Source organism: Cyrtonyx montezumae, unplaced genomic scaffold (assembly GCF_038088225.1).
Source record: "Cyrtonyx montezumae isolate F1298 unplaced genomic scaffold, pur_monq_1.0 scaffold_3, whole genome shotgun sequence".
NCBI lineage: Eukaryota > Metazoa > Chordata > Aves > Galliformes > Odontophoridae > Cyrtonyx > Cyrtonyx montezumae.
Genome location: NW_027072034.1, coordinates 159,770,837 through 159,796,783, shown reverse-complemented (window position 1 = coordinate 159,796,783; position 25,947 = coordinate 159,770,837). Strand labels below are relative to the sequence as shown.

Below are 25,947 nucleotides of genomic sequence, written 5' to 3'. Positions count from 1 at the left end.
AAAAAAAACAACTGAAGAATTTTAGCTTAAAAAAGCCAAAGAATTTCAGTTATATTAGATTCTTTTAATGAAAAATACACTTTTATTTTGTATACTCTATAAAGAAAAATACACTGGAAAGTGTGCTAATAGGACTGTCCCTTCAAAGGTCTTAGCTGACAGACAAGGAAATGTTCTGACATAGATTACTTGATCCAGTGATGTGTTGTGAGGAATACCTGGACTACCTAACAGGTCTGGCATTGACCATGAACCACTAAATGCATTTTCACATACCTATCTCTTCCTTTATATGACTGCTTCAATAAATGCCAGCAAGAAGACCAGACTCTGGAAGAGCTTTTAGTGGTGAGCCGACCATGGCTGACTTTGCTCAGGCCACACTAGGTTCCTCCATGGGCTCTTGTGGGTATATCTGCACAGAATCATAGGGGTTGGAAGGGACCTCTAGAGTTCATCGAGTCCAACCCCCCTGCAAATGCACGTTCCTTTCACCTAACATCTTCCCCCATGGGCAGCAAGGGGACAGCTTCCCTCACCACAGGCTCAGCTGTGTCCCAAAGTGGGGCCATTTTGGAGTTGTCTGGACTCATCTGGCAAGGGGCAGTCCTGGCTTCTCCTCACAGAGTCCACCTCTGCAGCCTCCCTAAAACAAACTCACATCATCATAACTCCTATTACCTACAAAAAATCATCATGCTCATAGAAGTGATTTCATGTTTCCAGTGGGTGCTCAGAAGAAGCTAAGTTTATAACTGTGAATAAGGACTTCTCAACATCAGCTGTTAGCAGGAGCTCAAAAGGAAAGTTATGAATTGTATTAACAGCAGCTAGAACAAAAATTAAGAGTTTCAGCATCACATCTAAGAACAACTTATGGAAAGAGCAAAAATAGAAGCTAAACGCTGTCAGTATCAGCTCTGACCTATGTATTCACTTGTGGAATTTTGGACACTAGAGCTATATAATAATAATAACAACAACAATAATAATAAAACATCAGCATAGAGAAATTGTTATATGGTCATTATCAATAACATAACAACTATGATTCACCTTAACAATACATTGGAAAGGTCAGCTAACAACAAAGAAAGCTGAAGACACTACAGAGTTTATGGAAATAATTTCTAATTAAATTATTTAGCAGAATCAGTAAGAATTGGATCATCTGGTTTATACGTCCACAATTTTGTAATTATTTATCTCGCAATAAGTGTAATGGTAAAACAGTAGTTACAGTAACAATATGTTCATAGGTATATATATAAGACATGCTGGTTTTACCCATCTTAACTGCTCGTGTAACACTAAAATAAGCATGAGAAGTCAGAAATATCCCTTTTCTAGTCCAACATCAACTCTACTTGGAGAAATTATTCTTAAAATAATATAAAATCAGCATTTTTTGCTAAATTCTGAACCAACATCCACCAGCCATACTTATAATCTCTATGGGAATGAACCAGAGGAGCAGATCTCGTAAGGTTTGCTGGTGTATCTCAAGACTGGCTGTCAAGGCATGACTCAGGTCTTGTCAAGCAGTATTCAAAAGGAATAAGTAAGTCATTGAAAACTCTCATGACTAAATCTCTGCTTACACTGCAATGAAAATAATAAGTGTTCAGCATCACAGGGAACTTTAATCATACTGCATGAAAATGAATTAAAAGCTAGAACTAAACCTAAACAGTGCCTATAGTAAGAAATGAGCTAAACCAACTTTGTTGGCTTGATGAACGTAATACGTGTTAGCAGTAATTATTTATCACAGAAATGAATGAACACTGCTCTCAGCTATTCAGTGCAAGTTCTTGCAAATGTCAAATTTCTACGCTGCTTCAGGTTATATTTCATCTGATGGAAAGGAGGGGCTGCAGAGATGTGAAATTTCTGACAGGCTGTTGCTTTTCTGTACAGATGAAGCATGTTTGAAAACTCAAAACTTGACTGATTTGCTGAAGCACATTCTCTGACAGACAATATAAAATCAATGCATCACATATTAAGAGGTTGTGTGGTTTTTTTTTGTCGTGTAAGAGTTTTTGTTTGCGTGGGAGGTGGAAGGGAGATTGCTTTATTTTCTGTCATCGAAAATGAACAGCCTTTACCTTAAGGTTTTTATAAACTGTCATCTTTAATCAGACACACACAGTAGGACTGTCAGTTCTCATAAGGCATTTGGGAAAGAAAAAAAAAAAAGGCACAAAACATGAAGCTGTTCCCCATCCTCTTCCTGTGCTCATGCTCTGTTTTTGAGATGGCCTCAGTCAGAAGGAAACCTTTTCTTAGCAGTGTCACAACAACAAGCTTTCCTGAAATGTGTCTTTATAATTCAGCGACGCAGACTTTATGAGAGCTTGTCAAAGGGAAAAAGAGTTAGGATTTGCCGGCAAGAAACATTCATTCTCACTGTTGACAGATATAAAGTACTATATGTCAACAGCAAGGGACTCGTCAACTAAATGTCTGCTAAACACTCATTAAACCAGGGGGAGAAAAAACTGCAGTAGGTGGGTGTCAAATTGCTCCCTTAAGATTTTGTTGCTTGCAATTGAGGTCAATTGAAGTAAACAGTGAATGTATGGAGAGTTGCATCAAGCACCTGTCATGCTCAAGGACGAGCATTAACAATACCAAAATAAAGATGGGAATGTTAAGCAGCACGGTGAAGCAGCAATCAAGATCTACTGATCTGAACCCCATTTCCTTGTTGCATTGCACAGCATCATCTCCCTGACTCAGTAGGAGGACCCTGCCTCACTTGCAGGAGCAAGAGTTAGATGAGCTAAGTGATATTTTCCCCTCTCTTTGAAGATAAGGGGTATATCTGACCAAGACTTAAGAAAAACTGTACTCATGAGATCTGGAGAGTTTCATTTTGAAGAGGTCATGGGCATTAAAAGCTTACAAATAATGTGTGCATAACAGATTTACATCTGATTGCCCCCTTCTCTGTACATTATTCATTTGGAAATACAGACTTTAATCAGTCAGTATTACAAGTTTCATCTTCTAGCTTCAGTCACTATTGATTTCTCTAAAACTGAGTACTCTGGGTTTGATTTCAAAACACTAAAAACATCAACTCTCATTATTTACCATTATCTGCACCCTAAGATTATTTTCCACCTACTTCAATAACAATATATTACTCTTAGGCTGATAAAATGCCACACATTTTTCTTAACAGTCCTGGTGCCATTTAACATACTCCAAACATACTTCAAGCAATGAACAAACTAATCCAATTCACAAACTCCTGCTTACAAATGAACACATTCTGCACAGTATCAGATACTAAAAGTACAGTACAGCATAGGAGGTATTACAGCAGATCTTAAAACCATGAGTTGCTTACTATTACAGCTGTAAAAAGGTGATAGTAATAAAAGGGATTATCAGTGACATACCTATGTTCTTAATTATATGCACTGATTCGTTTCAATTACAGGTATGCAGACATGAAGACTGCTCAATCACAGCAGCATCCGATGTTCACGAAGACCAAAGGACTCAGATGCCCCATGGGAACTGATGGTGACTTTGCCACCCCTTCCCAACATTTTGAAAACATTTACATTCTGCATACATCACTCTCCATCTCGACATGTCCTGAATTAAACAGAAGCTTGGCATGATTATTCCTCAAGTAGGGAAAGTTAAAAAACATCACTGCTAACACGCATGTAGCTGTGTGTATGTATATATTCTGTACACTGAGCACCTCCCTCCCAAGGTTATCAGAGTCCGAAATGTGACCATCCCAGTTTTAGAGCAGACTGCCACCAGTTGGCGAGGAGCATTCTGGTTATCAACGAGAGACAGAAGAAAATTACTTTTCTCCATCATTACTCCTTACAGCATTTATTTTATTTATTAAAAGAGCAACCACTCTCTTTCCACCGTTACCACAAATGAAAGAAAAAGAAAAAGAAAAAACAAAACGAAATAAAAAGTCCTAAAATGCTATCACTTGAAAAGCCACTGCTTTAAATCATGGGGAAATTAAAATGAGCCAACCCATGCCATTGTCAAATGAAACTGTCTGTGTATACTGCTCTATTTCCCACTACCTCTGAACAGTCCAAACTACCAGGAACCAACAACACTGCAACGCTTCGGGGCACCGACACACCTGAGCGTTAAACATCTCAAACATCAGCAGAGTCCAATTGGTTGTTTTTCTTTTCTCTTCTCTTCTTCTTTTATTTTTGGTTTAGGTTTGCAAGTAAATCAGCACTTTGTTTTTCACTTTCTTACTGTCCAGGCTTGGAAATCAAAGGCAGTGATCACAATAGTGCAGTTGTTCCCAGCTGGTGAAGAACTCAGTTCAGCCTTTCTGGAGCACTTCTTCATAAGGATACAGTTTTGCTCAGAAGCGTCTGCTTCTTCCGAATCAATGAACACTTTGCTTTCTCTTCTGTCCTACAATCCTTTTAATTGATGCTTGATCTTAATGAAGTGTGGCTGATATTAATAAACGGATCCCCTTGCGGCTTTAATACCCAACATCCAAACAACGTTCAACTGCGTGAGCATCAGCAGCGCTTTCATGATTCAAAACACCATCATCTCCTCCATCTCCAGCCCCTCCTGCCCCTCCCCCTTAAGCCTCAAGACTGCAGACATCTGTTCTTCAATTGTCTGGTAATAAACATACTCTATAAAGCATATGTAAAATGATTATTACCCTGAAGAGCCAAGTGCCTTTCAAATGCCAGCTGAAACAAATAAACAACGGAAAAAAACCCTCCAACAGACAAATGTTGCAACAGACATCGCTCAGGCTGTTCCGTATTCCACAATGTAAAGGCTTCAGCATTGGTCCCACGTGCTTCCATCCCCCAACAGGAGACGCTCATCCACAGACCAATAACGTCAACGCTTCCACGATCCAAGCAGATGCTGGTTAGCAGTGAAGGATGAAGAAAGCAACTGGACTTTCTGGGTAACTTTTATACTTCCAACACCTCCCGCAATATGTAATTAAGGAAAATCAGATGTGTGCTTCTCTTCAATTTACAAACGCAATTAGTTTTCGTATGTCGTTAGTAAAATCTATTCCCAGGAATCATCCGTGCTAGAATATCCACTTGTCTTGAAAAAAATTGCTATTCATTTATTATGTGTGTGGCAGTGTCATTAAATCCTGGTAATTAATCTGGGGCTTGGTGAGCCTCAACTGTCCTAGTGGAAAATAAGGACACACATCCCAAATTGAGTAACATCTCATTTCCCAACTTTGACTCACTGCTCTAAATGGATTCAAGGAAAGGTAGACTTTGAATCCCACTTGTGTGTATTTGCCCTTTGACTCTGTGTAGTTCTGAAAGTTTCTCTGGAAGAAGTTTTGTTATCGGAAACATGAGGCCAATGTACAGCCCTTGAACCATCAGCCAACTTCTGTATTCTTCCAATAGGTCTGGAGCCAAGCTCAGCTTCACTTTCCAACCAAAAAGGATCCAAAAAAGGCTATTATAACCAAAAACTTAACTTTGCAACTGTGCAACTCTGAGGCAATAGAAAACGACACCTTTCATATCAGTAGCTCAAAGACAAGAAGTTCGAACAGATGAATATGAATGCTCTGGTTACAATTCTCCATCCAAAATTACTGTGCTGTGTGGAATTACACTTTAAAGCCAGAACTGAAAGTGATGCCTAGGACTTCAATCTTCACACAATGTCTGGTTTCTCAGTGATCCAGTTAGCTTAACAGTTGAAGAAGCACTCAAGCTCCTAATAAAATCAGTTAGGCCGTACAGTGTTAAAACTGCTCTGTCAACATACTTCTATGAACTTGATAGAAATAAGACTTCAAAATAAAATATTGATCTTTCTGAATTCAAAACAGATTCATTTCATGCCTGTGACATCGATGAAAGCTGATTGAGACAAGCCATAAGAAGTCTTGAGAACTAATGGAACATAAAACAAGTGAAAACTTCACACCTCTGCAGCAATTACATCCTGGAGACCTTGACACTTAACACGATAACGTCTAGAAAAGGGTGACAAAGATCTAACCAACAAGCAATGGATAGAAATAATTGCACTATCAATATTTTTGCAATCCCCCATACTCAGCATTTGCAAGTGACAAGCAGCATCTTACAGCCAGTTTTAACAGGAGCGATAATCAAGCCAGGATAGGATAGGTCATTGCTTTGACTCCCATCAGGAATAGAATCATTGAAGGGTATTATCAAATATAGAAATCCAGTGCTACCTTCATCCCAAATATGCCACCAAAGTTGAAGATGATGAGTTACAACTCAGACTGCAAGGGCTCCCATAAGATATTTATTCTGTTAAGAGTCACCAAGGTTGGAAAAGACCTACGAGATCATACAGTCCAACCATCCACCTATCACCAATTGTTATCACTAAATCATGTTCCTAAACACGATGTCTAAACATCGTTCATACACGCCCTCCATCATCTTTGTAGCCCTCCGCTGGACTCCTTCAAGGAGACAATGGTCTTTTTTGTACTGGTAAGCCCAGAACTGGACACAATACTCCAGGTGAGGCCTCACCAAGGCAGAGTAGACCTTGAACTCTCTTGACCTGCTGGCCATCCTCTTTTTAATGCACCTCAGGAAATCTTTGAATACCTCCAGGGTTGGTGACTCCACCACCTCCCTGGGCAGCCCATTCCAGTGCCTGACCACTCTTTCAGAGAAGCAGTACTTCCAAACATCCAGTGTAAATTTCTCCTGTCAATAATTAAAGCCAGAAAAATTACATTTTTAAAGTTTCTACACTGTTCACCTGCACCTAAATTCACCTCATTCAACAGTGAGAAAAAGGTAAGCTGGGTCACGGAGTGTTATCTTTCATTTCATTCAGTTATTAATGCACTATTTAGGAAGTTAAGATGTTGCAGATGGTTGGTGAAAAAAAATATAATGCGAGCAGATAACTTAATGTTGATGTAATTATTTTTTATGAAGCAAAGTAACTCTACTGTGTATCTTGCAAGCTGGTATCGAAGGTGAAGTGTTCATGAGAAGTGTTTTTTAAAGCAGGGAGGGAAACGGAAACTATTTTACCAGTTTCTAAATCAATGTGGAACAACTCATCAATAAAAAGAAGAGCATTCCCACCCCACTCTGTGTCTGAAAGAAGCTTGAAAATTCATTAACAACTGAAAGACTGAAGCCTGTGTCCTAATGGTTGTCTTGAATAGCTTATGGCGTCAACCACTCCTCCTTTTCTCACAACAAAATAGCTGAAAAATAAACATTATGTTCTAGTAAACTAATTTTCAGCACATTTCTTTCAATTTAAGAGATTGGTGTTGAAATAAAACATGCTTATGAGATTATCGTTATAGGCATCTTGCAATAAATAGAGAGCACACAGATTTCCTTTTTTAAAGGAAAGATCTGAAGCAGCCGACAGATTTTAATATGTCCTCTAAACAGGTGCTGTTGTAAAGATTATTCCAATATCTGGTGTCAAGACATCAGAAATACACATTTGGAGGAATTAATGCACTTTCTCTCCACGTTTTTAAGTCACAAGAATTCACAACAGATAATTTCTCAGCTACCAAGATGACAATCAGGATACTTGTGCTTTCAGGATCAGATCCCAATTTCTTGTCTTTATTACTGTTTTATTATTGCTTGGTTCTAGTGCTGGAGAAAAATGCCCTGTTGCTTAAGTGAATCACGATAGTGAGTAACACAAACAGCAAAGGAGGGAAAAGCTCTCTGAAGATGCTAGCACTAAACAGGAAAGGATGTGTGTAATGATAAAGAAAATCCATGCAAGGTAAAAGCAGAGGTGGAAAACTGACATTAACTGAGAAAGATTTAATATTATTTAATTCTGGAAAAAGTAAGAAAATTTACTGTTACATTACCAAGTCACAAAGAGCAAAATTAAAGCATCAGAGGTGAATGACTTGGTGAGAGACTTGTTTAAAGTCCCAGAGGTCCTTGATAAGCTCTGAATTCCTAAGATCTTAGTAACTCGCACATCTCTTTAGATCACATGTTAGATTTCCAGTCCACAGGGCGTATTTGTTTATCAAGGAATGAACTTAACTTGCAGTTCTTAAAGTATCTGACTTTTTAAGCAAAACTGCAAGTGATAAACAATTTGCAACAGGCTGAAACTAAATTTACCCAGCTTGGGTCAATAATAAATGATACAGAAGTCACAACGTGCCCATAAATAAAGCGGGTTAATTGTATTTACCCTCATTATTTTCATAGCAGAACTACGTAGAAAGTTTCACTTACCTGAGGAGTGGGTGAAAGATGATGGTAATGTTTCTGGCTCCCGGTTTGCAGACAAACTTGGATCCTCCACCTTCGATTAAGTTATCATCTGGTCCTCCTGGAAAAGAGTGCAGAAGTTGTTAAACAAAATCTGAGCATCCCTTGATTTTCAGATAGCGACTGGTAATTAGAGATTTAGCTTTGTCTGTCATTACACTTAACACTACTCTCAAGAGTCCATTTGGGGCTCTTGAGAGTCCATTTCCTACACGGAGTTTTGTAATTTCCCAGCAGAAGTCTCCACTGCCCAAATGAAAGTTGCATACAAACAGGCTCTCAGCTATGAGAAAAATAAATGTATTCAGTTCGGCACTCTTTTGGGAAGTAAAACAAGCTCAGAGAGTAATTTATACACACCAAGCCCAGGCTGCGGGGCTTCAAGTGTCATGAAGCACCCACCTTCAAGTCACAGCAGCTGAAGCAAAGCCACTCCTAACACCAAGTATGAAACTGGGATACTGAAACAGGAAAATGGGGAAAAGACAAATGCTCAGTCTACATCACCTAGAACTCTTGCATTTCCTAAGAGCAACAAAGACCACCACACACTTCCAGAAGAACACATTTTAAAATAATAGGGCAGATGCCTCTCGTGTTAGCATTAAAAAAATTATCTGATTCTGAGATTAGCAGAAATTCACCACATAATGCCCCCATGTTTCGGTCAAACTCACTTATCACTAAGCTCAGACAATCTTCTTGCCCATATCACCTGACAAATAACCCTATCAACTCTGTTTTTGGACTTGGGCAAAGTTGCTATCCCAATGTCATTACGCCATTTTTATGTTGCACGTGAACACTCCTTAATGATTAAATAATAATAAATACAGAACCTAATCACATTATTATGATAACTTAACAGGCAGGAAAATGACAAAGTACTTGAAATGATAACAACACCAAAAGATTATTGATTTTTTTGACCCTGGCATCCTTCTGCCTTAAAATGAGAAGAAGAACATCTTCAAATTGGAAAGCATGAGAGAAGGAGGAACAAAACCAACTACTATGTGCCTCCAATCCTCTTTTCAAAGAGAAGTTCATGTGCTTTAGGCCATTACCTGAAAACAATCTATAAAAATAATACAAACAAAAAACCAAACAACAACAACAACAACAACAAAACACCTTAATGAGTTGATTTAATTGGCTCTCCTGTTAGCAACTTCGCAGCAATGCTCAAGGACTGAGCCGGTCACCGACACCAATTCTTTCATACCCTAAAGCGGTCCTCCAGGTCAGGATTGTTCTGTACAAGAACTCACAGTGCAGATACAAACTCAAAGGTGTTGTTTCTGTGTTAAGGGTGAAGATATTAAGCTCCCTGTGGACTGGGCAAGGGAAACAGGAAACAAGATGAATCGACTGGCTGAGGTCAACAAGAGAAACAAAAGTGAAGAAGCTCCCTGTTCTTATTAACTATGTGACCGTGGGAGGTTTACCAACACAGGCATCAGCCAATGTATTATGGATACTGTCCTATCTTGTTATAAGATTATTAATGTGTTTGGATTTGGGGGTTGGTTATAGAAAATTCATAGAATCATTAAGGCTGGAAAGATCACTAAGATCATCCAGTCCAACCAGCAACCCATCATCACCAAGCCCACTAAACCACGACCCTCATTGTGAGAGACCCAGGTCTCTCAGCCTTTCATCATAAGGGAGGTGATCCATGCCCTTTATCATTCTTGTAGCCCTCCGCTGGACTCTTTCCAAGAAATCCTTGTCTTTTTTGTACTGGGGAGCCCAGAACTGGACACAGTACTCCAGGTGAGGCCTCACCAGGGCAGAGTAGAGGGGGAGGATCACCTCCCTTGACCTGCTGGCCAAGCTCTTTTCAATGCACCCCAGGATATCAGAAACATATCAGAAACAGCTGAGGACTGAGTTCATAAAACTTTACTGACTGCAATTAGAAAGAGAGTGCTCAAAAAAAAATGTTCAGGAACTCGATGTTCAAAAAAGTTAACTTGCACAACAGTTTAATCACAGAAAAAGAGGCACAAATTCTAGGAAAAGAAAATTACTCATTTCCCCTAACGATGTCAGACTCTGCGATTCCAGAGGTGGGAAGGCCTGTGTCTAAGCTGACTGATTGAGGAATTCATCCAAGCATGAACTACTGAGGCAGGAAGCGAGAAATCCAGGCTCAAATTAAGGAAGGGGTGTTATTCTCGTTACACCAAATCACCCTGCGCTAATCAATATTATTGACTGGGATGAACTCCATAGCAAGGAATAAAGCCATCTGTCTTATCTATTTGGTGACATTACATAAGATTTGAGAAGAACGGAACACAAGTACTGACAGAAAAATAAGCTTTTTTACTTTCTCCACTCTTAGGTTTCAATTAATAATAATGAATGATCTGTATGTAGGTGTATGCCACAAGGAAAAGTAATTTTGTTTGTAGTAGAATATTTTACATTGAATAAAGCACTGAGACACGAATTTTATTCCCAGTGATACCCTGTAAATACTAACAACACAGCACAGCAAGAGTTCTTGCTAACGTCAGCAGCCTTACATCCCTCAATGCTGCTGCCATACCCCTATGGACCCTTCACTACACCTCTGCAACCCAACATGAGCATGGCCTCATTGGTACAGATCATGTCACAGAATCACAGAACTGTAGGGGTTGGAAGGGACCTCTAGACATCATCCAGTCCAATCCCCCTGCTAAAGCAGCTCCCTAGCCCAGGTTGCACAGGTAGGTGTCCAGGTGGGTGCTGAACGTCTACAGAGAAGGAGAGTCCACCACCTCTCTGGGCAGCCTGTGCCAGTGCTCCATTACCCTCACTGTGAAGAAGTGAGTGCACCCCAGGATACCATTGGCCTCCTTGGCTACCAGGGCACACTGCTGGCTCATGGCCAGCCTATCATCCACCAGGACACCTTGGTCTCTCTGCTCGGAGCTCCTCTCCAGCAGGTTATCCCAGACAAACTTCTGGGACAGAAATATACAGAAATATACTTTTAATATCCTTCCAATCCTTATTGATTCCTTCCATCTCTTGCATGGAGTTAAACTGCCATTCATCCTATCTGAGAAGAAACCAATGACTCCGTACCAGTTGGCTGCAGAGAATCATAGAACAATCAAATAGCTCAGCTTGGAGGGGACCTTAAAAGTCCAGTTCCAATCCCTCCACCAAGGGCAGGGCTGCCAACCACCAGATCAGGCTGTGCAGGGCCCTGTCCAGCCTGTCCTGGAATGGCTCCAGGGACAGAGCATCCACAGCTTCCTTGGGCAACCTATACCAGTTTAAAGCAGGTAGGAAATGATGGAAGAGGGGAAAAACACCCCTTTTTCGAATCCTTATCAAGGTGATTATCAGACAGGCAGTTTGCATCGTCTCTGAATCAAACATGAGCTAAGCAAGCAAATAATGTATTGCTGGGCTGTCCCACATAAGTGCCATATCCCTGTGAGCAGAGTACAAGAGAAGAAAACTATCCACTGCATTAAGGAAAACGAGCTGTAAAGCCCACTTCCCAGTTAGCACTATAAGCACTGATACAGGACTAACCATCCATGCTCACAGTCCAACATCAAAATGCACACAGGACTCCAATAACCCTTGGGACTGAGCGTACATAATTGCTTCAGCAATGACACACTACCCAACTACTTCATTTGGACTGCAGGGCTTTTCTTTAGTTTAAGGCAAGCAATTGAAACAGCCGTGTGTCAGAGGCACTAGAACAAAACCTAAATGTTTCACAGCCGTCACGAAGTGCTATTGTTGCAGCTGTTCCTTCTTAAGAGCACCAGCTTTCTGATTTAATCTGCCTGGTAATAAATTGCAAGAGCAAGAAAAGGGAAGAAAACTTTGAGGTGAAGTGAAATTTGTCATACAGTTAATGGCATCCTCATGCTGTGCTAGCAATGAAGTGTGCCCACCTGAATACCAGTGCAAGTAGGAGTCAGGGATTGGTCCATTAGTAACCCACTTGAATGCTTCTGAAATGGAGCTGAAAACACCATGCTTCAATAGGAAAAAATGTAAGATTATCGAGAAAGTTACAATCCCTGCATGCACTTAAAAGTCTGATCAAACATGAATGCTGTTTCCAGTTGTCCATTCTCTCTGGTATTTTACTGGGAGAAACACTGGTCATGGTACCTCTCAGGTACAGTCATCTCTGCACAACAGAGGTCTCAAAAAGATGGTGGCAAGCATTCTTGTCCCAGAAAAAAAGCAAGGGACCTTCTCAAGACAAAGAAGAGAGACAACAACCAGCGTTTATTAATGAGCATCAAAGGAAGTCAATAAAATGCACTGCAACACTGAGAAATTCAAGAGATTTGCCAGGAAGATCATGCTTTGCTGATCTATTAAGTCGGCACTAACACTGAAACCAGTTCTTTGCCTGGTCTATTTCTTTTGCCATGAAGTTACTCAAACTCAAAGCTGTCTACCTCCATTTGAAGTATACGTTCACTTTGAGGTGCATGACAACAATTGAAAGGACCAGTAGCATTCCTCAGAAAGCATCTCATTGTGCTCTGTAAATGTGTTGAACTTCTTTTTAGTATTTCTGAAACTATTCTGTATACGGAAGCAGCAATGATGAGAGTAAATTAGATGTTTTAAGACCAATCTCTGGAACACACTGTAAGGAGTTTCCTTGCACTGACCCACAACTCTGCAATGAATACAATTAGTGCAGTGATGGTTACCTCCTGTAACCATGGACTGTCACACAGATGGGAGAAGACTGAACCAGGGAGAGGGGTCGGGATTACACAGACGTCTCGTAATTTCCACATCTGTCAAATTAATTTCTCTATCACCAAATTAAAAAAAATAGAAGAAGAAAAGTAAGAAAATATTATCAGTTTATAAAACAACATCAGCAAATGATACAAAAAGCAATGGGATGTTGTCTGTCTCTAACAGGAATACTTCTAGAAGGTGAGAATCCTTATACTTTCTGGATTCTACAATGTCACTGCAGAGCACCATAACATCTTACCTAACTGTTTTGGAAATAGATCTGTATTAAAGCATTTCTCCTTCAGCCTCGATACGCTTTAAGTCCTATCAGAAACAAAGATTTTCACTGCATTTAGTGAATAAGTAATTCCCTTCCTGAAACATCCAGGAAATGTTAAGACTCAATAGAAACTGCAGCCACCCAAAAAACATGAGTGCTATCAGCTAATGCAACCAAATCTTGCCCCATTTACTCTCTTACCCTTCCACCGCATTGGCACAGGACAACTTCATTTATTTCTCTGCCATTGGAAACTTCTCAGCTAAACAAGTTCCACGCACGTAGCAAACAATTCTTCTGCACCTCTCTGTGATCAAAGTGCCTTTCTTAGTGAGCCACTTCATGTTAATCTATGCAGCCATAAAAAGAATAAAAACAGGCTTTGAAGCCACAACAATCAAGCAATCAACACAGCTTACTAATCAATGCCACCTTCTCCATCCTGAGCATCAGAGCAAGTTTTGATAGGGGAAAAGGACTGGGTGTTATGGTCCTTCCAAAAGGTTCTTGATTATGGGGAGATCAACAGAATAGCTATTACCTGCATGTCATCTTCAGGGTATGGAAATAAAAATGTTCATTTAGCATGAAAGGAAAGAAAGCTCGAAAACAGCAAAGCTGGTTATTAGAAAACAGAGCTCAATAGAAAAGAACAATTGATCTGCACTACTATGGAACAATACGTATGAGGTTATATAAACCAAGTCCCTTGCTTTTTCTTTTTTGTACATTAAGGCTCAATTGTCTCCCAACTACACCTCCTTAAAAAGCCACACATGAGCACTCAGTTCTGTTTCCACTATACTGATTCATAGCGATGAGTCAAGGGATAGGTATTTATCTTCAAGTTCTTTATATAAAGAAACAGTCACAATTATCTTCTCTACAGTTCTTTTGCATGCCCTGAGTCATCAAACCTACCTGCATTCAGGTCCTAATTCATCATGCTCTAAGATACTTGCTTTTGGAGAGTCTACTGTTTTGCACATTAAGAAACAAGACAGGTAACTTTTCTACAGGGACATGGAAAATGAAGGTGTAGGATCTAGTCTGATCTCCAGTCCCAAGTCTTCAACCTTCCACTGAAGAGAAAAGCAGACAGAGAATCCAGCAACCCTAAATAAGCCTTTGGGAGTGCTTCAAGCACCTAGACCAGCAATCCTATGAGGAGTATGACAAAATCTAGGCAAGTCCTCCTCAAAGCCAAGCAGGACTATTCAAAGAAAAAAATATACAGTATCCACTAGTAGCCCCAGAAGTGCCTGGTTACCTCTGTGTTTCAAGGCCACCCCTACAGAAAACACCTTTCAAACCCAAAGACCCTTCCTTTTGAGCAAACACAATCTTTGAAGCCTTATACTTTCATTTAAAATTCTGTTTGACAAGAGTCTTGAAACACTACAATTCTCCATCAGTGTAGGTCAACATGAGGTTAACGCTTCCTGTTTCTGAGCCATGTTCTCTTCTCTCCTTGTGGGACTACTCTGAGCGAGCTGTTATGGGGCCACCAATGCATCTGGAACTGAAACTCCTCACTACAAATAATACAGTAAAGGTCATTTTTAAGTGAATGATACAAAATTCTTCTGGAAAGCCCTTCAAATGCCAACCAATCTAGGATGCCAAAGAAAAAATAATGGAAGATCCAATTTCTAGTGGTATTTCTAGTGGATTATTTTAAACAGACTGCTCTGCCTACTCCTACTTAGCAAGACCCTCTGTTCTTCCCGCTGTTCTCCTCATGACAAACTGCTGTTTAGACAGCACGACACAACTAGGGTAGGTTGGCACTGAGTGCCATGGTTTAGCAGGAAAAGCAGTAATGGGTTGATGGCTGGACTAGATTATCTCAGTGACCTTTCAACCTTAATGATTCTATGACTCTAACTACTACTGCTGACAGCAAAGCACCTGCCCAGTCACTACACATGGTGTTCCTATTTTCTCTTGCAGCAGGAGGAAGGAGGTGAGATGCACCAGGAAAAAATGTATGTATTTCTATATATTATCAAAATAGACAAGAGTAATATCTGTTTGAGGGTAGAAGCAACTGAAGTAAACAAAGAAAAGATCGCATTATGCTTGCTTAATTGCATATTCTTTTTTAATCATGGCAGCTAGAGATTTCTAGACTGGACCATCAAGAGAAGGGAACTGATGTTTATAAACACTGTGCCTACCTACCCAAATCAACAAAGAACAGCAAGACAGTGACAATGGCACTAGAAGAGATCCACAATCAGTGGGAATTAGGTAGGTAGCTACTTGCAAAACACTGCCTGTCAGTCCTTAAGCAAGGGCTCTGTAGTGATAGGAAAGGAGCTTCCAGCTCCCAGTCAGGACATCACTTTTCACCAACAATAAGACTGCACAGGCAATACCAGCACCAGTGCACATCCATCCCAAATCAGCGGACCAAACGTTTACATCTCAGTCAGTTAGTTTGCCAATATCTCTTCTTTGACAGAAAGGTGTGGTGAGAATTAAGAAAGAGATGTGAAGGGGAAAAAAAACAACAAAACAAAACAGGAAAACTGACCTTTAAGGTTATGAAATACATCACGTTTCATTTGTGTACTATTTCCATAACTGAAAAAGACCTCAACAGCTCTCCCAGAAGCAGAATATGGGGTGATGCTCTCTGCTACGGCTGCACAGCAGCTTCCAAACTAACAAGCTTTCACTAGAGGAAGACAAATGTTTTGCAGAAATCCAAGCAGGGCTCCTGCCTGGACCTTAAAATCCCAGCTGAAGTCAAGCCAAGCCTGGTAACTAGATCATGACAAATTCCTTCATTAATAAAACTAGGAAGAAGGGATGAGAACTGTAGTTTGCAGTTGACTTTGTATAAGACATACTGCTAAACTACATTGAAGGAAAAATGATTTCCATGAGCAGGAGAGCACATGCTGTCACATCTGCCTCTCTACAAATGAAGCACAAGCACATTTCTCACTGTGATGTCCACAGCACAGCATTCTGTTTTGTACAGGTATGAAGATTCCAGACATGAGAATGCATGTTGCTATCAACACCTTAAAAGTCTACTCAGAAAACAAGGGGCAGAGTTCAGGAGCAGATCTAGATTCAAGTCATGGAACTGATGGCCTCTGTGACCGCAATGAGGTTTCTGTGTTTCAGTTTCACAAAGATGGAATAGACATAGTGACTCCAGCATTCCTTTGATAAAGCTATTTTGAAAAATGCTGTGGACAGAAGAGCAAAGGTTTCATTTCCTGTACTGAAATTTATGCTTTCAATTTAACAGAAAGTAGCTTAAACTGACCAAATGGACTGCCAGTAGTTTGCGACAACACCACCTGTTCCAGTCACTGCCTAAATACCTGAAATAACTTTGGTTGCCTTTGACTAAGTGCCACCACCCTCCATTGCTATGTACCAGGCTTCAGAACAAGAAGCTGATTTGGATGCAGTCACACAGCTGATGCACAGACATATTGTTCTGCCGATGTTCCCATGCCCAATCCTTTTACTCCTTCCTATACTCTCTTGTCTGAGATCCAACACCATATGAATTTAAATAAGTTGTTCTTTAATGTTTCAAAAACTGATTTATTAGTTGCTCACACTCCATCTGCCTTAAAAAACTGCTGCGTGCCTGCACTTTCACAGGCCGTACAAAAGGTTGAGGTACAATTTGACTCTACTTCATCATTTGATCAGCATGTCAGCCACACACGTGAAGTCTCCTTTCAGGTGCTGAATTTGTTTAAAATACAAACCTCTCTTTCTCCTTTTCTTTCCTTCCCAGGATATGCAACACAGCAGCAGCCACTTTGATTAATGTATTTGTCAACATGCATATTTACTGTGTGGTTGCTTTCCCTAAAACTACTGCGTACAGATGTAAGCTCTTCCAAAGCAAGTCTGCAGCACAAACCCCAATTCAAAGCCAGTAAACATGCTAGAGCTAATGGACTGTGATCACCTACTTGGAGCAGATCAAAGAATGCGGGGCTCAGGCTCAGCATCAGTGTAGTCTGGTGAGGCATGAGGAGAGCAGGGACTCTAACAGTGCTTGCTTTCAACACACATCATTGTCCAATAGGAAGCGGAAGATCTCTAACTCGGAGGAGCCAGGTGAGAGCAAAGCATCCCCATGCACAGTTCCTGACAATGGACAGAGAGGGCTCCCAGACCTGCACGGGGCAGGGCCCCTCTGCTTCTTGGCAAGGGAGTGCAGCTTGGGCTGTGGCTGCCTGCTGGCACCACTGGGTCTGCAATGGGAACTTTTCCTCTATCACCACCAGGTGCCAGGCCCAACTCACACTCACACTGCTTGTGCTTATTCTGCAGCAAGAGGCCTTGAATGCTGGCACTACATCCTTTCAGTGTCCCGGCTGTCAAAACAACACTCTGATCTGTACAGAAAAATCCACCTTGGGGATCCAAATCCCAGACAGGTTGGTGTCCTTCTGCCAAACCATGCAGATGACAAGGCACGACCACTGGGCCTGTCCACAGACTGTCTTGGCACACCTGGCCCTTTGCTGTCACACAAGCGTGTGCCTCAGCTTCATGGAGAAGCAAGAAACTTGGTTGAGGAGGAAGAGATATGATAACCTTGGAGCTTGTGCTGAGGATGCTGGAGGCTCATCGCTTTCTTTCCCTTCTCATGTAGAGGACCAGCACAGGAGAAAAATAAAGTAGATGCATCACATGTTCTACAGAGACATGATCGCTGCGATGCCATCAAGTTCATCAGGGTAAAACCTGAAGGCAGAGATCAGGCAGAAGAAGAGGGGTGAGTTATTGCAACAGCTCTCTGGGGCTCCGCAGGGGATTTCAGCCTCACCACAGCCTGTGGGAGCAGGGCCTGTGCACCAGAGACATACTGGGCACTCCCTGGCTTGGCTCACTTGGTCCTCACAGCTGCCACCCCTTTGCTTCCTTCCCCAGGCCCTGGCAGCTGAACTCGTGCAGCTCCTGTGCTTCTGAGGGCACGTACAGACAGTGCTCCTCCTTGAGCATCTGAATGAACACTTGAGAATGCAACAGCTGTGCTGGCCTGGGTACCAGTAAGAGGCAATCAGCCATGCAGCACTGGGCTGGGGACAGGCAAAGCCTGACCCTCTTGCCTCCCCTTACAGCCTCCAGCACCATCTTGGAGCTCATCAGCCATAGAACTGCCACTCAAGAGGGTCTGGATCCATCCCAGCTGCTGCCAGCTGCCAGAGTTCAGCAGCTGCACAAGTGAGCTGAGGACAGATCATGGGACAATCCACTCACATTTTCCTGAGGAGCAGGATACACCTTAGCGGCAGTGAGGATGCCATGGGAGCAGACATACAAAAGCCCCAAGCACTGAAAGCAGCTCCACCCCATCCACCAGACAGGGCACTTTGGGATCATCCAGAGTGGCCACAGCTGGCTCTAGTCCCAGGACACAACACAATAAACCCAGAGATCCCACATGCGTTTATTTTCAGCTCCTTCTTCTCCACTTGTTCTGAGGTGGGAAGACTCAGACTCTGGGATCAGAGGGTTTTCTCTTCCTCAACACCTTCTCCTCAGTGGCTGACACACCAGAAGTATGTAGAAAGGATGCTCAGCAACCACTGGACAGACTGTAGAATTTGGTGTAGAGGAACTTGGTGAGGTTTAACAAGCCTAAGTGCAGGGCCCTACACCTGAGGAGGAATAAACGAAAGCTTCTGTACACCTAGAGGCTCATCTGCTTGAGAGGAGCTCTGCAGAGAAGGACCTGAGTGTACTAGGGCACAGTGGGGTGAGTGGGAGCCAGCAGTGTGCCCTTGTGGGCAAGAAGGCCAACAGCAGCCCGGGGTGCACTCAAAAGAGCATGGCCAGGAGGGGAAAGGAAGTTCCTATACTGTTATGGGGAAACCTGCTCTAGCAGGGTAGGCTGGACTTGATCTCCTCAGGTCCCTTCACCCTGCAATGATTCTGTGACTCACAGACTGTACACAGCTGGGGTTATAGCAATCATAATGTTCTCCAAAATAGTTGTCATGGACTTGTTTTCCACTTATTAATGAATGCATCCGTTCTAATGAAGACAAATTTGCCAATCGTTGGTCAGGTCTTGAAAACGTTACAAATCTGGCATGTGGAGACAAGGCAAAATATATTTCACTTGATTATTCAACAGTGTTCTGCCTCTACAAATTTGTAACAACAACAGAATAGCCTTATTCCTCATCTGTGAGCACACTAGTTTGAATTAATTCATTTTCCAGCAATATGCAGAATGATCCCCACTAATAACATGGGTTTTCCCCAAGGGAACCGAAATGGATTGTCCATGCCAGTGTACAAAATGCACAAAACAACTCCCAGCTCCAGCAGAGATTATCAGATTGCTCAGAGTATGACCTGTCAGGCAGCATTTTTCAACCTGTTCATCCATAATCTCTTTTAGATGGGTTTCCCCACCTCCTTATCCTCCTTGCTTTGTTTTGCCTGAAATTCAATCAAAGATGAATTAGGCTTTAGAAAACAACCAACACTGTGGCTATTAACTTGTGTTGGAAATTGTAGACCCCTGTGCTAATTTTGCTATAGCTTTTACTTCTTGCATTTTAATGCAAAATTGCTTCCCTCTGGAGACTGCCACTGATATTGGCATGAAATCACAAGGGGCTCAAAGTGAACTCCAGCACCAATAAAACAGAGGTAACTCAACCCAAGCACACATTAGGAATTGCAGGAAAACAGCCGGAACTTTAATCACAATTCTCTCAAATGCAGTCTGGGATTTAGAAATGCTGTTATTCTAGGATATGACCCTAATACAGTGCTTAATCAAAGCCAGTGCTAGCACAAGAAATAACCCGGTGACTTTAATAAAAAACAATTTCATAGGAGTCAATATGTCAGGATCACACCATATCTAATATAACAAACTCTAGGAGAAAGATCAGACTTTGCTGTTTGTTTCTGTGCATTTCTAAAGACATGACACTTAAGATTTCTCCTAAATTTTGACCGGAGAAGTCCTATTTGATGTACATTATAGAATTCTATTAAGAGCCTTCTAAATTATTTATTTGTTGTTACTGTCATGCAGTAAGAAAAGCACAGGAAGGTACATGTTTAAAAAAGGTGTTCAAGCAGCAGTCATTTTCTTATTTCAAAATTCATTTAAAATCATTCAACAGCCCTAAGGTAAAGCAGCAAAAATCTGAATGTTTCAGCTTCTGAATAAAGGTAAGTTTGGGATTCCTGCATTTTCAGGAGGTTCTATCAGTGGTAATTCATCATCTCAGTAGATTCTTTTCTATATTCTGGAATACCTCCTATTACAGTTTTTCAATAAGTACAAACATGTGCCCTTTTGTTCATCCACAAGAAGCAGAAGTGCATGCATTGGTACAAAGCCACTAGAAATCGTGTATGGACCAACTACTGCTGGACAGAAATGGAAAAGAAGATTTATTTTGCGCCATCTGCAGGTGTGCAGACTTCTCCAAACAACCTTCATCAGCAATAGGATACCATAACAGCCTTTTCTGCATTGATCATTGGCAGCTGAGTGCCAAACTCAAAGTCTAATGGCTGCAATTTAGTATCAAGGTGGCAGAGTCATGGGCACAAAACCAAGTTATTCCCACGTCGTGGTATACATTTTATGTATACCACAGTAAGGGTGATGGAGCACTGGCACAGGCTGCCCAGAGAGGTGGTGGAGTCTCCTTCTCTGGAGATGTTCAAGACCAACCTGGACACCTACCTGCACAACCTGGTCTAGGGAGCTGCTTTGGCAGGGAGGTTGGACTAGATGATCTCTGTAGGTCCCTTCCAACCCCTACAATTCTGTGATGCGTCCCTTAAGAGTGGAAGCTTCTTGCAGCAATGCTGAGAAGCCTGGACAACAGTATTTCCAAGCTGTGTTTTATCATCTGTAACTGTAGTCCGGAAATCCAACATTCTCTCTTTAAAAATAGATATAAGATGTTCTGCACCTGAAAGGAGTAAAGGAGTACTGAGTTCAGAGGTCCCCCTCTGCTGTGGTCCTAACCTTTCAGCTTCAAACAGCCACAAAACTCACTTTGAAAACTACTGCTCATCAAGTAAAATCAGAAGCACAACCACCCTCATCTGATAAGGGAGTGCTCAGACAGCACTTTCCTTACTAGTTTTCCCCTACAAGGGCTACTTACAAGTGAGGAAAGTAGCCAAGGTCTAACACAGGAAGGGAGCTGTGTTATTCTGAGCGACACTCAGTAATACAAAGGGTCTCACAACACAGGAGAAACTGCAGAACTAAAAGGTTTCCCACCTCCCCCAGAATTTTAATATCTGTATCACATTCCTATTGGCAAGGTGTGGTGCCACAGGGCACGGAGAAACAAGTTATCTTTGGCTCCAAGCAGTGGGCAGGCACGGGTCCCTTGTGGGTTCTGCACCCCAAAAGCTGATGGCAAGCCCAACTGTCCAACAGAACATCGCTGGGCAATGGCAGCAACATCCCACATTCTAACCCATGCCATTTGATGTCAATCAATGCATTGACAATGTCAGGCAAACAACACCTGCTCTTGAAGGCGGAACTTCCATCCTTTTCAAAGAATCACAGGATCATTAAGGCTGGAAAAGACCTCTGAGTCAAACCATCCACCTACCACCAACACCGTCCACTAAACCATGTCCCTCAGTACCACATCTATACATTTCCTAAATACCACTTGGGATGGTTACTCCACCACTTCCCTGGGCAGCCTGTCCCAATGTCTGAACACCTTCTGAGAAGAGATTCTTCCCAATAACCAACCATTTAATAATGGGATTTTTAGATATGGCTGATGCTTGACTCAGCCTTCCAAGAGCTGGGAAAATCCATAAGTGTCAGCAGGGAAAGTGACCATGTGCCTCCTGCCATTAGACAGCTGCTGGAGTGAAGATTTCTCCCACTTCCACACACGCATAAAATTCAGTCATACTTCAGCAGATGAAGAGTTTGGAAGAACCACGGCTGGAAACCATCTGTTTCTGACGATAACCGTTGCCACTGAAGCTACAAGGACTGCCAACAATTACCCCCAAATCAGACCTGATGTAAAACAGCTTTATATCATAAAAGCAAAGCTACTGTCTCCAAGCACACCATGCACCAACTGGCTAAACCAATGGCTTTGCCTATAGAGTAGAATTACAATGGGGGCTTTGGTTGTAGAGGTTAACAGCTGCTAACATCCCTAATGGGCAGAAATGTGAAGATAGCTGTAATGCTGTTAACTCTGGCAGAGGACTGGTGCCCGTTACTACAATGCAACGTGACATTGCTCTCACGGGATCATCGCAGACGAAGGTGCAAAAATCCCTGCTCTTTTCGGCTGCACAAAAATGACAAAACCCTTCAGAGCACCAGATGAGCTGGCCTGCTATGCTGCCACTTAACTCAAAGACTGCAGAGGAGAATGGTGGAGAGGAGCAGCTACAGTCAGAAAAATATCATAATATCATACAAACATCCATTATTGTAAAAATAATAGGCTTCTGAACAAGACTGTCACAGCTGCTACTTTTGTTGTATGTACCACACCCTAAGCCAGACCTTTGAGTAACCCACTGCTATTTTTACACCTTTCTTTACCATGGAACATCCTTTCCTAATGACAGTTTTAAATGTACCCACGTTCAAGGGACTGCTCCTTTATGCCACACATTTAAGCATTACAGCGTACCCTCCTTTACCAGCCATCCTGTTGAACTAATTCAAACTACTGCCAGCTTTACCTACAAGAAAAGATGCTCCAAGCTTCAAGGAGACAGCTACAGTTTCACCAGGGGAGGAGGAGAAAAAAAAAAAGCAGCACAAAGAGGCTATTCTAACAATGAGAGAAATGTCAAGAAATAGAAATGTCAAATCCCTCAGGGTGGATTAAAAAACCCAACTCCAGTTCATCTCCAAGCGCTGTATTTTGTAATAAAATTACACTGCATAGTCTTCCCCCAGGGAAAACCTGCTACAACTAATCAGACTGTTGTTTTTTTAAAGTTCAAAACAAATGCAATAAGGGCTATGCAGCATTCATGCCCTTGCTGCCAAGAGCTCCATTTAACTCTTTACAAGCAAATGATTCCTTCACCACCAGGAACCACAAAAACCTTCTGTATGTCAATAATAAAACTGTTCAAAATACTGAATGTTCTCCTTGATGCTTACCACTCAGGGCTTCTTCACTCTGTCTTTTAAATCATCCTTCAAAAGCTCCCCAACAGCAAATCAAAAGGTTCTTCTACCTTCCTCGAATCCTCCTTTCGCCTTTACATTTTAGATGATGCCCCTCATTCCTGACATGGACAGTTCACAATTTTGCCAGAATACTTCTTTTAAAATAATTATTTTTTCAAACATAATTATCCTAGAATCATAGAATGGCTTGAGTTCAAAGGAGCCTTAAAGATTATCTATTCCCAACTCCTTCCTATGGTCAGGGTTGCCACCCAGAAGATCAAGCTGCCAGGACCCATCCAACCTGGCCTCCAACACACGGACAGGGCATCATAAGGAGAAATGGCCACTGATATACAGCAGCAGAACTGAGGTTGCTTCACGTCCTTTGAAATGCTTCACTTCAAGTATCAACAGCGACCACCTTTGTTGAGAACAGAATTGACTAGATGGCTTTAAAATCCATTATAATTAGATTATAATTGGTTCAACTTGATGATCTTGAAGGTCTTTCCCAGCCCAGATGATACTATGCTTCATTTCAAGCTCAGTTACATGCACAGCTGGGAAACAAGTGTCTGAAGCACTTGTGGCTTCTTCTGCAGCTTCAGTGCCACAGGAAAACAGCAGCAACTTTGACACTGATGGAATTTCGGCTCTTCCCAGTATGCACCAAATGAGTCAAACAAAGTAAATATGTTAAATGCTCTCTGGTCCAAATTCTTTGCATATCAGTATTTCACACCATCCAGATATACATCATAAGCCCAGATGTTACAAAAAGCCAAAACTGTCTTAAGAACAGCAAGCACCTCTTACTAGCTAGGTTCTTTGTACAAAATGTCAGTCTTCAGTCACTTCGTGTAACAAATTAAAAGGTGAGCCATTGTAGAACTGATTTAACTGAAGTGTATTTTGGTGTGGGCACATCTGTAAGGATGAACCCATGCAGATGTTACTGGAAGATGAATTTGGTGGCTCAGGCACAGAAATGTTGGACAGCACTGCTGAATCCAAGCCAGAGCACGGGCAGAGCATACACTAATATCCACCTGCATCAGTGAAGACCTCTTATTTTCCACCTATGCTCTTAGTTCATAAGTTCATAAGTTCATAAGTTCATAAGGTTGGAAAGGACCTATAAGATCATCTAGTCCAACCATCCTCCTATCACTATCTCTACCCAACTACTAAATTAAGTCCTTTAGCACCTCATCTAAACGCTTCTTGAACAGCGCTAGGGATGGTGCCTCAACCACCTCCCTAGGCAGGCCATTCCAGTGCCTGACCACTCTTTCAGAAAAGAAATGCTTCCTGAGGTCTAATCTAAATCTTCCCTGGCGCAACTTGTGGCCATTCCCTCTCGTCCTGTCATTACTTATCAGGGAGAAGAGGCCTACCCCCTCCTCACCACAACCCCCCTTCAGGAAGTGGTAGAGTGCAATAAGGTCTCCTCTGAGCCTCCTCTTCTCCAGACTAAACAATCCCAGCTCCCTCAGCCGCTCCTCATAAGACTTGTGCTCCAGGCCCCTCACCAGTTTTGTTGCCCTTCTCTGAACACGCTCCAGGGCCTCAATGTCCTTCTTGTAGTGAGGGGCCCAAAACTGAACACAGTACTCGAGGTGCCGCCGTACCAGAGCTGAGTACAGGGGGATGATCACCTCCCTGCTCCTGCTGGCTACACTATTTCTAATACAGGCCAGGATGCTGTTGGCCTTCTTGGCCACCTGGGCACACTGCCGGCTCATGTTGAGCCGAGCATCAACCAACACCCCCAGGTCCTTTTCCTCTCTACATTCTTCAAGCCATTCTGCCCCAAGCCTATAGCATTGCATGGGGTTATTGTGGCCAAAGCGCAGGACCCGGCACTTGGTCTTATTGAACCTCATCCCATTTTGCTCAGCCCAGCTGTTCAGCCTATCCAAATCCCTCTGAAGGGCCTCCCTACCCTCAGGCAGTTTGACACATCCTCCCAGCTTTGTGTCATCTGCAAACTTACTGAGGGTACACTCAATTCCCTCGTCTAGGTCATCAATAAAGATATTAAACAAGATGGGCCCCAAAACTGACCCTTGGGGGACACCACTCGTTACAGGACGCCAGCTGGACTTAACTCCATTAACCACTACCCTCTTGAGAGATGTTGATTTAGTAGAAGTTAAGCTACTCCTTTTGAGACAGAAATTTAAAACTTCTCTATCACATTAAGTCAGTACAGAACAATGATGATAAAGCTTTTGGAGTTCAACATCTCGTTCACAACCACGTGAAAAAACTGATCTCATCTGTTGGCCACGGGATCTTGCTTACTTGCTTTCTACTTGGCAGAACTAGCAAGCTGTCAAATTCCAACACAAAAACAATTTCTCTTACCATAGCTTTGCCGGTTTGGACAGAACTGTCATACACAGGGTTTGAATTTTGGGTGGCACTGTGTAGAGCCAGAAGGTGGATATAATGACCCTTGTGGGTCTCTTCCAACT

The 25,947-nt window shown here is 42.0% G+C and overlaps 1 protein-coding gene across 2 annotated transcripts in view; it reads right to left on the bottom strand.

Moving 5' to 3' along the window:
- Positions 1-25,947, bottom strand: part of EXOC4 (exocyst complex component 4) — a 406,844-nt gene that overhangs the window by 202,062 nt on the left and 178,835 nt on the right. For both annotated transcript variants that reach the window (XM_065743825.1, XM_065743826.1), the window contains one exon: positions 8,259-8,355. In XM_065743825.1, coding sequence (XP_065599897.1) covers positions 8,259-8,355 — 97 coding nt within the window. The remainder of the gene's footprint in view (positions 1-8,258; positions 8,356-25,947) is intronic.